At 38.6% G+C, this 13,090-nt stretch overlaps 1 protein-coding gene across 5 annotated transcripts in view; it reads right to left on the bottom strand.

Moving 5' to 3' along the window:
* SLIT3 (slit guidance ligand 3) overlaps nt 1-13,090 on the bottom strand; it is a 424,983-nt gene that overhangs the window by 128,215 nt on the left and 283,678 nt on the right. For all 5 annotated transcript variants that reach the window (XM_015875943.2, XM_015875942.2, XM_015875944.2 and 2 more), the window contains 2 exons: nt 10,821-10,892; nt 5,806-5,877 (listed from right to left, as the gene is read on the bottom strand). In XM_015875943.2, the coding sequence (XP_015731429.1) occupies nt 5,806-5,877; nt 10,821-10,892 (144 nt within the window). The remainder of the gene's footprint in view (nt 1-5,805; nt 5,878-10,820; nt 10,893-13,090) is intronic.

Genomic DNA, 13,090 nt, shown 5'->3' with positions numbered 1-13,090 from the left:
AGTTCCCAAGTGCAACCTGTAGTGCTCAGACATGCCCAGCTTTCCCCCAGCATCACACAAATACTTTTTCTCCTTCAGCTGCCTCCTTGGATTGAGTTTGTGGGAGTTCATCATCTCTGATTGCTCCTCCACAACAATTTCAGCTGCAGGTGGACAAAGAGTTCATTTTTTATACCAGGGAAGAAGAAAGGAGATTAAGATTTGGTAGGAAATTGTGATGGCAGATGAGTGTTTCCTCAGAAACCAAGTGCAACACCTACTGCATTTTATAAAACCTCACCTGTTCCCCTTTATAGAGTTATTACAAATCTGCCATAGGAAATGACATAAACATATAAAGTCATAATAAGCCATTATAATTGTTTAGCCCGATTCTGGTATTGCACTTTTATAAGCCAATATAAAGTGCATCCATTCCACGATACTATTGATTTACAAATAAACAATTACTGGTTGCAACTAAGCTTCAAGATTTGCAGATTAATCCAACTGATGCTCTATGTAATGAAAGATTAAGCAGTCACAGCATAGCTTCATGTAAAATTCTGGGAAGCATGAGACAAAGGATGATGCACTGGGATACACTATCTCATGCCTAGCAACAAGTGGATCATCTTAGAGAGAAAGTATCTGGGCATGGCAGAGCCCTTCAGCAGCATGGTCTGGAAATATGAAAGCCTCTATGATTGTTCACAGGCTCGAGACATTCTGATCACCTGCACAACTTCAAAATTAAGGCACCTGCAGTCTCTACGAACACGTTGCCTTTCATATGCACTGATGTTTACTGTACCTTCTTCAAAGTGCCCAAAACAGAAACTGCTGTGGTGTCCTTATTTTACAGTTCTCTGGCATATCTTACTTGCAAATGCAGCTGCAACATAGCTACTTGGTAAGTCAGATCCCAGAATCCTGAGATTTTTCCCTGGGATTTTACTTGGAGCTGTTTTGGGGTATGAAAGCCTAAGACAGAATCCCTCATTCTAGGCCATCTGGTTTCCAACTAACTGTTCCTTTATTTTGGCTTGGCTCAGACATTCTTACTGAAGTGTCAGATTTTCACTTTATGCAATGTCTTTTTCAGTCCTCAAAATGCTTTTAACTTTCCTTCAGACTGTGAAAACAATTCTTGCTAGGAAGAATTATATTTCCCAAGCTGCACACAATGGCACAGGCTCAGTAAGAATTCAAGTTTTCAAAAGAGAAGGAATTGATAGAGGTAAAACCAGCAATAAATTCCTAATATCTGATAGAAACTTAGACATGATTTTTTTTTTCCCTGCACTATTTCATACGTCTTCATAACAAGTTAGGCTAAATAAATCACAGTAAAGCTATCCAAGGCGATTTGTTACCTTAAAGTAAGTTTGGCAGTTATTGCAATAGACAGTGGTTTATTGCAGCTTTCAAATCACTGGGAATGACATGGCATACATCAGCCGGGAGGTGATGGGCAGAATGGGGCTGCTGTGCCACAACCTAAGATGTCCCTCATCTTTGTGCCCAAGCTGATCTAAGCTTTTCAACTGCTTACAGGCTTAATTCAGTTCATGAATGAAAGCAGGGGAACTCACTCTTGTGGGAAGTTTACTGACCTGAGAATAACATTCATCTCTCCTGCTATTAACAATAAACAAATGCTGAAACAATTCTCTTGCCAATATTACAAACTGATTTTGAGTTGATTAAATGAAAAATTAATTTACTTCAGAAAGTGTATGCAGCAATCTTGAAACATGAAACTATTCATAACCCAGCTCCATGTTCTGCACTGAGTTATTAACCACTTCAACTCCAACAGAAGGGAATTCAGCCTATTTAACTTGTAAATACAAGAAATTACAAATAGAGCATTTCTCAAACTTCCGCTTACCATCAAGATATTGTACTCTTTTGCAATTGACCAATTCTGCTGTGCTTCTCAGTGCAAGTGCACTATTTGCTCCCATGTTTCTATGGAAAGGAGCATTAGATAGCAAGACCAAGTGTCCCAGAACAGAAAAGCTGTGGCTACATTACCACTGCTCACTCACACCTGTGCCTCCCCTCTTTCTAACTGCTTCTTTGTTTCTCATCTCGGATACTTCACATGGTCCCAAACACCACAGCATTGTTACAGCTCACCCCCTTCAATATGTACTTGTATCTTCTCTTTGATACACAAAAACAGTTTCTGGTTTTCAGGAGAGTAGGTTTTGCTACAGGCAAACAGGATCTTTGCCTAACAGCTACTATAGAAGCCATGTAAAGTAAGTTTTTCTTCCGAAATCCCAGAGTATCGTCTTTAAAACTACAGACACTTTTTTCCATATCTTAACCTGCAACACCCTCCACCCTCAACAACTGCCATTATACCCTGCGCTCCACAGGCCTTTTTTTCCCAAAACTAGACTACATTGGAGTTCTGATCTTCTGTTTTTGGCTTCATCCAGAAAGAAGATTAAAGTTCAGTCCCTACCAAAAATATGCAAGGGACCGAAACTGCACACTGAATATTGAAAGAGAACTTCGGTAACTGTAATAGAATTAAATGTGCAGAATGAACCAACGGGTGAGCAGTTACTCACAGAGCCCAGCCTGCATGTGACACAGAAAGGAGAAGGAAAGTAACAACACACTGGGAAGAAATGAAAGTGTTTTTAGAGAACAAACTAAAGAATCTACATTTCCAACTGTTTCTGATAAGAAAAAACAGATCAGAAAAAACTTATGCCACAGAGCTGTTGAACATATAAGGGAAGAAAACTCTACAGAAAAAATGGATGTGGAGAATAGAATTTTTTGTCCTTTGTGCATGGAATGGAGAGGCCCTGAATCCTTATGAGAGCAAGCTTCCCTTTCTTGAGCTGAGTGCAGAGAAAATCCAGGGTAGAACTGGCTTTTTCAGAATGTTAACTTTTTTGCGACCTGTTTGACTCCCACTGATGGGTTTCCTGATAGAGAAAATAACTGGATTTAAAAGAAAAACTTACAATCTGCTAGAATGTGTGTCACTAAGTAGTTCAAAAAGATTGAACTTGTATGTATTTTTAGAGAAAATCACTTCTAATAATGTAACAAACACTCCTGTGTTTTAAAACTATAATGCACGTCTTTTTCTTCCATCACTACCTAGGCAGGCAGATACTCTTAGAAACAATTCTGCCTGGAAATATTAACCTAAGTTAACTTCAGAAGGAAGTAGAGCAGTGACTCGCTATACATAGACCTCCACTAGCCAGCCAGGCTAACAATGTTGGCTGTTTTCCAAATAAGCACTTTCACTCTCTTGGACCTGTAGGGAGTACGACTGCAATTGCAGGCAAACTGGGAGTAAAGGGAGGAGCTAAAAATGGGAGAAACGCAGAGAGAAAAAAACCACGGATTTTAGGAAGTACAGCACTACTTCATTTTTAATGGAAACAAAGCTGGTTTCTTTCGTTTGCACTTTCATGCTTCTCACTTTACTACTTTAGTGCTGCTTTAACTCAGCAAACTGAAAAATCCAGCTGCTTTGTGCATGGATTAAACCTCAATGGTGTCTCATTAAAATGTATGCCACCAATCACAGCTGGCTCATATACACAAAAAATAAGTTTCGTTCAGCTGAGCAAAAGCATTGTATGCAGAGCAGCGTTCCTTTAGGGCATGCAGCTGACTAAGGTTAGTGGGGCCTCAAGCATAAAACCAGTCACTTAAAAGAGAAAATGCTAGTTAGCAAACTGTCTTACTTCATTTCTACACCCCTGTTCTTTCCCCTTTGGCTTTTTCACTGGGAGGGCTGGCACTTCAAAGGAGACATCTGCTCTTGCACTTGTCTTATTGTGTCTGACAAAACTGAATCAGTGGCTGTAGTAGAGACCAGATGAAAACAAAACTACATCCTGTAGTTCGGAGAAAGGCTAAGACAGAGAAGCCAGACACTACACATCAGCAGAGCAGCAGACTACTTGGCTCCAGAAAGATATCTACAGTTCAGAAAACAATGAGAGAAGTGACCAGGAGAGAAGAACCTGGCAGAAATCTGTGTGAAAGAGAAGGGAATTAAGCTACCTCTTGCCTGTCTCCCACAGGGAAAGCACCTGTAAGACCTACCTGCAATGAACAGCAAGAGTAAAGCCTTTCAAAAGAGAGCAAAACCAGTGGCAAGCATGAAGTCAGCATGTAATCTCCTAGCATTACCTTTGAGCACTATCCCATCCTTAAGTATGGATATAAAAATACTTAAGCCAGTTTGGCTTGATTTACTGAAAACACAGTTTTGGGTGACTGGTCAGAGAATACAGAATCACTTCACCTGCTTCTTTGTGCAAGTCATACTACTAGAACTGCCTGCCCAGTTCTTCCTCTTGCTCCAATCCAGTGTGTTCTGTCCACTCCTCTCACTTCTCCCACTCCTGGGGGGTATCTGAATTATTTGTAGCTAAATCTGAAACATTTCTGTGGGAAATCAGTGGGAAGTCAGCCCCACTGTTAGCATCCTGCCTGCCTGGTTTACTGGGAGCCAGCTTTGTCAAGACCAGAAAGCCGTAGCATTGCAGCATCAGAAGTATCACGTGATGCCAAAACTGTAGTGTTCAGTAAATATCATTCTCTTAGTGAATCATTTCCAGACAGCACTGAGGGATTTGGCCATTTCCACAGTAGGTTGAGTAACAGTGCTCTAACTATTCAACAAAGGCTAGCAACACTTAATATATATATCTGGCATTTTCCCAGATGGATTCAGGGCACAATGAAACACCCATCCTTCTGCATTCTGCCTCAGAATTTCCTTGCAACACAAATTTAGTACTGAATAGCCTTCCAATATTAGATCTAGAAAACAAGTTTTATAGGTTGTTAGAATTACCAAACATTAAGAGAATACAACTATAGCAGCTTTTGGGAATAAAGTACAGCCTTAAAAACCAAGATACATGACATGAACATTGATGAGCTAAATGTTTCTAAACTGCTTTTAATGCAAGTAAATATTGGCGAAGTTGAACTTATTCTCTTGTCTTGACTCAGGTCTCTTTTCCAATACTCTGTTCTAGCTCATTCTCCATGTGCAGCTTCTGAACTTGTATTACTCTCTTTTACTAACCAAAAGTTTCATTGCTTTAGCAGTGAGGTGAATAGGCAGGTTGAAATATCACCGTATTTGAAATCAGTTTGGTCTTACAAGCAGTTTCTGTGCTCTATAAAGAGAAATAAGTGCCTGTCAAGAATTCTACTTTCATCTTAGTTTCTGATTTAATCAGTATTTTAGTCCCTTTCCACCTTAATAGTGTAGTAATTACAGCCAAGAAATGTGAAGTTTTTGTTAAGAGCTCAGGTTCTTCACTAGCTAGTAAGAAAAAACTACAACTAAAATAAAACACAGAAAAAAAATCCCACAAAAGCTCAGATCTCAGTTACAACACAGAACTTTGGCATGGAAGCATCAGCCCCTGATCTACCCTGATTGATACCATCAAAAACATTTAAGCTGTGATGGCTTTTGTGTGCTGTGAGTTGAGGGTATGGACTAGTCTGCAGGTTCCCAAGTATAGCAGACAAAGTAATGCATGGGCTTTGAAGAAGTGAACAATATGTAACTTTGGAGGTGCCCAACTATAATATATAAACAAATACACTCCTTAGGGATGTGTAAACCACTCCTTTTTCTTGCCTTCATGACCTCTTAGCCTTTGTGCTCAATTTTTCATTTACAAAAGATTAGATGCTTCATGCAAGCTGGCACTTACGCACAGAAACACAAGTTCTCCCAGACAGCACATTATCATTTCTCTTACACACATACTCTCCACAAATACTACTTCAGTTCTATTTTCTACTTACAATGAAATGAGAGATTTCAAGCCTTTGAATGCATCCGGTGCAATGTCAGATATCTGGTTCTTGCTGATGTCTCTGTAAAAAGAAGGGAGGATTAAAAAGAATATTTGTAAAACGGAATTGGATGAAAATATTTTAGCTTGAATATTTACATAACTGTAATGTTTTGGAAGAAGATACTTGATACAGAAATGCAACTCAAACATGATAGGACCTCAGAGGAATTACGTATTACGCAGGGACACAGACAGGAAAATTCCAGCAATGAACAATGAACATCAGTTGTACAACTGAAATTTCAACACACTGCAGCTCTCCTGTAGGCCTATCACATTATGGGCATTGAAGCAAAGAATTTTATGAAAAGCTTTTAACAATAACAACAGCAAAGTGACCCACTGAATAAAAACTGCTTATAAAATATCTTAAGAACAGGAGAGGCAGCATTGTGACCATGCAAGGTGTCCCTTGAGAACAAGGGGCAGCCTGTACCAAATCTCTAAGATGGTTCATATGTTTAAATACTGACTTGAAAGGCTATGTTAAGAATAGTAAGAAGACCATATTTTGATTTTAAGAGAAACTGTAGATAAAGTGAGGAGATGTTCTGAGGTGATTGGAAAGTGCTGTCAGGACATGCATTAATGAAGAAGGTGGGATTAAAGTTGTCTGTGTGGTGCAGGCACTGGGGGAATGGCTTCTGAAGCAGCAAGACAGCATTTGGCTACAGAAAAAACCTTGTGGTAACTGGGGTGTAAAGATGAGCATACTTACAAACATCAGAAACATGTAGTATAGTTAAATTCCCATCTAAAGCCTAGGAAATCACACTAAGGGCTAGTCTCAGCGTACCCCTAACAACATTGGTAATTCACAGGGTGACAAAATTCTTGTGACGTAAGACTTTTTCTGCACCAAACTCAGACTGCTACCTATGGGAGAAGGAATGGGAAACAGACTACCCTCCTTCCTCATCCCAAAGCAGGTGATAGTGTCACAGTTTAGCTTTGTACCAGTCACTCTTGTTTTCTAATGGCCTGGAGAAAACAAGCAGTGCAAAATTCTACCAGGACCTTCATCTGGTGCAGTAGGTGAGAAGAGGATTCACACAGCAATGGCAGATCTGCACCGAGTGTTCAGATGGAAGGGAAAAGATTTGAGTATTTGAATAGAAACCACAGACCTTTGAAGCCTCACACCTTACAGCTGCAGACCCCATCTGGGAACCCCAATGAGATTTCTCCAATACTTTGGCTAAGATGTGTGTGGAATTCAGTTATACAATGCTGTCATTTGCTAGGGAAAATGTGTTCTTCGATAGAAAAAAAAAAAAAAAAAAGCCTTCAATTTTAATCATAACCAACCACATATATATCCATCGATTATAGGCTGCAATACCATTTCTTGATGTCTGGTGCCAAATTTACAGATGCTCAGAAACAGGAGCCTTGCTATGGCTGTCGCTGCAAACCATTCACTCTGTCAATCAGTTCAACCAGGTGCTTAGCAAAGGGCGTGACTTTCAGCCACTTCATTGCATTCACTGATAATTCATATCAGCTTTTATCGAAGCTGGAGTGATGCAGCCTTTCAGCCTATACATCTCAACTCTAACTTCTGCCGGGGCAGATGCTAACAATCCTGGATAGATCCTAAATAAACACTACTTGAACAGAAAGTCAGGAATCAGAAAATAAATATGCTTTTTCTCCATACATGCCATGTGGTATAAATTCCGTTGGAAACAATTTTAATGAGCTGTTTTCAAACCTAGCTACAGAAAGCAGGATTTTCTTTAGTTCTTCGGTTCAGCAAATAACTGTTATGCAACTTACCAGTGTTTTCTGTCACAGCATCCTGCCTACAAAGACAGCATTCAGTGAAGGTTTCTTGTTGCTCGGCTCAATTCACAGCAGCCAAGTTTGTGACAGTGAAAAGAGGTATATTTACTTTTCTATCTTGTTTGAAATCTGTAGTACTTGATGCTTTTTGCCTCATAATTCACAAGCACAAGTCTGGTATGAATTTGTGCTGCTTATTGGGGATCACAGTAGGATTTGCTACAACTGAATGAAATCATCAGCTTGCTGAACAAAGAATCTGAAAAGGGGATTCAAATATTGGAAATGAGCATTTCAGCACTGTTTTATTGACTTGCTACTTTTCACCATTTCTATCCTTTCTCCACATGTCCAGACGCTAATGAGTATGTAACAAATGGTGCCTGAACGTGCATAAATGCCATGCTGAGTGATGAAACTTACCACTTCATGCAGATGCACTACAATCAGCATTAGAAGATAATTAGACAAATTATTTCCTTTCCATTAGAGCTAGGATCTACTGCTGTTGGAAGAGGAGGTTCCATCTCCTTCTGATTTGACTGAGACAAAGGGATTCAATTACGTCATTGTACTTTTGCTCTCTTCCTTTGGTCTGCTGCTGTCCGATTTACATCAAGACAAAGAGATAAGGGTTTCTCTAACCTATTAAGTCAATTTAGGTCTCATAGGGCTCATTTCCATAGTTTAGGGTATTGCTGAATCATTCAGTGGAACTGTGGCACTTTGGCTGAAAATATAATAAACTTATCAGGATTCCACCCAGGCAGGGAATACATTAGTCAACACACACGCATTTCCCTGCAGCTCTGACAGCACAGTAGAGACTGTCTTCTTTCAAAGGGCTGCTTAACACACCTTGGAGGGTGACAGTGGGTGGCAGTGCCCAGTTACCAGTTAGATACATAAACTGCTGATGACTTTACATTAGGGAATAAAGGGTACCCATGAGTCACAGTATATATAACACATGACTGTATGGCAAAGATACTGGCTTAAACAGCTTTACTGTGAAAAATTTAGAAACAAAACATTAATTTTTAGATGTAGCCAAATGCAAAACTATTGCTGAGTGGACATTCTCTTTGTTGACTAGCATTATTAGAGACTAGATGCAAATACAAAGTTGATCTAATCTACATATATTTCCTGGTATCATCTCAACCTACTCATACTAAGTCATTTTAAGATTAAAGTAGGTCCTACCTAAAAAACAGTGATACTCATCTAATTATTTAAGAAAAGGAAACAGCATCATCTTGCAGGAAATAGTAAACAATCAAAATACTGAGAGCTCTGCAAATGAGCAGTCTGTATCCTTAGCATTCCACCATATGTGCCCACCAGAAGGATTAGAACAAAATAATATGATTCATGATATTGTGCTAATATTATCCCTTCAGTTCTATCGAAGTATTATTTGTAATATCTATGATAAGAACAACAAAGTTCTTTATTTGAACCCAGGATAGAGCATCAAGTGACAAAATCAATGCTTTTACACCTCACATTGAAATGTCAGTGTGATCAAGAAAGGATGGAGATTTCAGTGTTATCAGGAATGTCTTGGTATTACCTTAATGGGAAAGAATGGATAATTCTTGTCTTTTAAGAGAGAATTTCTTGACCAAAGTATATTTCTGTGTTAATAAGGCTGGGATTCTTGCACACAGAAAAGATAATGTCAATTATCTCTTCAACTTCATGTAACTTAATAACTCCTGCACTAAACTCTCACTGTCCAGTAGCAAAATAAAAAACCAAAAACTTTAATAAAGAGACAGACTGATTATCAAGTTTCAAATAATCATGTTCATGATGGGACATTCTGCACATTGACTATCCCAAGGTCTTCCACAAAAGAGCCACATGTTACTAAGCTTAGATACAGATCATTTGGAAGAATAACTCATTATATGAGTTCAGACCTCAGTGATGATGCCAATAGTACTCCAAAAAGCTGTTAACACAACTTGCTAATGGAATTCTGCTCTGAAATTCTAAAATTAATCATTTCACATAATAACTGCCACACTGACTTGGAGGAGTTAGGCAAGTTACAGAACTTTTTGTGTGTGTGTGTGTCAAGTCTCACATCACATCTCAATCATGAAAAATGAAAGGATAGTAAAACATCGCCAAAATCTAAAATTAGTTATAACTCAGAAAGAACTCAACTAGTGACTTTAATAATGAAAAAGTTACAAGTTAGGTCACTGAAACGGGATCCGTCATTTTTCAGTGAAATTACTATCTTGCTATCTAATACAGTACTTTTTTAAAAATACATATGACTATATTGGAAGTGAGACAGAAGAACAGAGACTCTGTAAGATTGATTATTTGACCAGTTAAATATTGAGATCCATATTTACAACTCTCCTGCTTCAGGAACTTGATAACTCTAGACCAGCAAACAGTAATTTCACTCTCAAATCCAACAGCATATTTCAGATTCCAAAAGGATTAGCATTCTGATGATTCAGTAGCATTTTGTCAAGTCAGCTGACAGTTTCTTAATTCCAGAAAGCAGTGTGCATGTAACACGTTTCACTGTTGTCTGAATTACAGTTCCTTTGTCACAATGTCTCTCATAAAGCAAGACAATCCAGGGGACTGACCAGCTTATCTGCACTGCTGCTACAAATCAAACTTTGTAAAATTTATTTTTAAATCCACAGAGACAACACAAGAGCTAATCAGGAAGGAACTGTCTGTGTATCTACCAGTGACTGAGAAAGGAAGCTCCACGAGGCTTGTTTTCCCGTAAACAATCAAGCAATTGAATGCAATATAAATATTCCTAACTACTCTGCAGGAACATGTACTCCTGCTGTAACAGGGGTCAACACAATGGAGTGTTGTGAACAAAAACCAGAATGATTAGGAGAAAAAAATACAGAATTTAAAATCTTTTCTGAGTAAGCAGATTTGTTTGAACAGACTAATTAGCTCACATCCTTTGAAAGGGAATTTAAGCATTATAAAGGATTTCATGCATCAGTAGTCATCCTAAATCTAATTCTGTTGTTGCTCACACTATGAAGAGATGATTTGTGCAATCCCCAGTGATTTCAACATAGAAATTGCCAATATGCTTCTAAAATAAAGCTGCAGAACTTGAAGCTAAAAGATTCAAAATTGCTCTTGCATGTTGGCCTTATTATTAGGACTTACATTCTCTTAAGTTTCTTGTACTGGGTAAAAGCTCCAGGGGGAATGACTTTGATGAGGTTTTGTTCCAAACGGCTGAAAACAAACAAAGAAATATACATGTTACATACACAATTACAGGACAGGAATAACATTAAACATTAAAACTGTTCATTTTGGGTTTTGTTTTTGGTTTATTTTTGTACAAATACACAACTATTTTATAGAGCTTTATACGTGAAATAGATTTTCTTTTGAAAGCCCTAAGCAGAAAAAATTATGAGGAAATAACCTTTCTTAGAAAAGAAATTCATCTCATTGATTACATGAAGTCTGTATTAGAAAAAAGTCAGAAGCTGTAGAAATTGCATCTTTAAAGCACATGGAATTACTTAAGAAAAAAAAAGCTTTACTGTATTACTACTTAGTCAAAATTAAGGTAGAAAATACAGATGCTTTCCCTCACTGCAAATAGCAGGTAACCAAACTGAAAGTGACGCTATTTTGTGACAGCTTAATGAGCAGATTAATAATACCAGCTGAGTGACTCAGGAGCAACAATCCGTGGGAACATGTCGAAGTTCCGCCTCGTTTCCACGGCTTCCATTAATAATATGACTGCAGAACAGTGTGGATACCACTGCTATATAAATTCAGATTAAGTTTTCTTTCTTTATTCTTAGGGGGGTGGAATGGAGGGGAGGGCAGGGATATCTATTCAAAACAGAGGAAAAAGGACTGTAAGCTCCCATTTTCACTAACAAATATCAAAATTGTTTTAAAATACAGCCCAGACTAAGTGAAAATGCTACTCTTTTCATTTCTGAACTCTGTTTTGAAAGAAACATTCTTCATAAAGTAACATAAATGCTTGTTGCAGTAACAAAAGTGAGCAGCATTACAATCCTTCATGCAGTAACCATTAAGATGATTCATTTCTGTGCCTTCTCAGAAACAAGATTCCCAAATACCTGCAAGATAGACTGCCTTCTCCTCACATGAACCCTAAATATGCATCTCAATTATAAATGTAAAACAAGATCTCCCATACAAAAAGTCCAAATGTCCATGGAAGTTAAAATCATGCAAATACAGCAGGAATAGAAAGCATATTTTGATTTTTCCCAGCTCTTATTATTCAGAAGTTGTGTATTTTTTTTTCCAAAAACGTGATAAAAAGAAGCAGTTATAATAGCAGAAATCTGTGGTTGGAAATGCTTAAGAATTGAAATATGAAGACAGTGCAGTGAAGGAAGTCATTTAGGAGTCATTTAGGGCTGCTGCAGCAGTGCAGATGGAAGGAAAAGAATACCAGGAACAGAGGCAAAATGAGATACAGGGAGAACTGTACGATGGTTTTTAAGGACTATGGAAGGGTGCAGAGAAAAGAAATACAGCCCATCAGCCCTCTACCGCACAACATATCCTTCTGTTGATCTGTGCTTTCACCAGGCAAAAAATTCCCTTGAAAACACAGCATTGTGCCAGCTCGGTTACGCTTTGAGAAGCTATTTAAGCCATGAACACTGTGATATTTGTACAGCCAATTTGCACAGACCTTTTTATTTCTGTAGTAGTCTATTTTAAAGGCTGTGATCGGAGTTAATTCTCTTCCTTGATTTGTGATTTGTATTAGTGTCTGAGATTTCCCTTCTAGTTGCTCTAAATATAACGGGTGTCGTTCCTGGCAAGCTCACAGTGCATGCAGATTTCTGGATGCTCAGCACACTGCTATTGCTGGGTGTTTGTCACCAGAATTAGTGGTACACACTCCCCATAAAGGCTTTTTCTCAGATTGCCAGTTCAGTAACTCCACCCAAGTGTTTCTAAGCAGACACTTCTAGGAACAAAGCAGGGTCCTCTTGCCCAGCTTCTTGCTGTACGGATGGAAACGGGCTGCACAAGCTGCACACAGGTCTTATGGTGAGACCCCAACAAACAACCAGGAGGGAAATATGGTCTCGTTTCATAACTGCTTCAAATTCCAAGGACAATTCAGTCACTCAGAAGTATAAATCCACACAAAATAACCCCCACAAAGGGCAAAAAAAGCCAAAATTGGAGTAGCGTCAAACTTTGAGTGATAAGACCTATTTTTAGAGAAGGCAGAGAGGAATACAGAAGGGCTGCTCCACAGCACTACCTGCTTTGCCCTTTCCTAGAACATTTGCAGGAGTTAGCCAGTAGGTGAACAAGTCTGCTGTCATCTGCTGCTACACTGCCACCTTAACACCTCACATTTTCCTGTTGTACAAAGCTCTTTGTCATAGAAGGACTAAAGGCTACACATGGCG

Source organism: Coturnix japonica, chromosome 13 (assembly GCF_001577835.2).
Source record: "Coturnix japonica isolate 7356 chromosome 13, Coturnix japonica 2.1, whole genome shotgun sequence".
In the NCBI taxonomy this organism is placed as follows: Eukaryota; Metazoa; Chordata; class Aves; order Galliformes; family Phasianidae; genus Coturnix; species Coturnix japonica.
The sequence above is the reverse complement of the archived record's forward strand: the minus strand, read 5'-3'. Positions and strand labels throughout refer to the sequence as shown.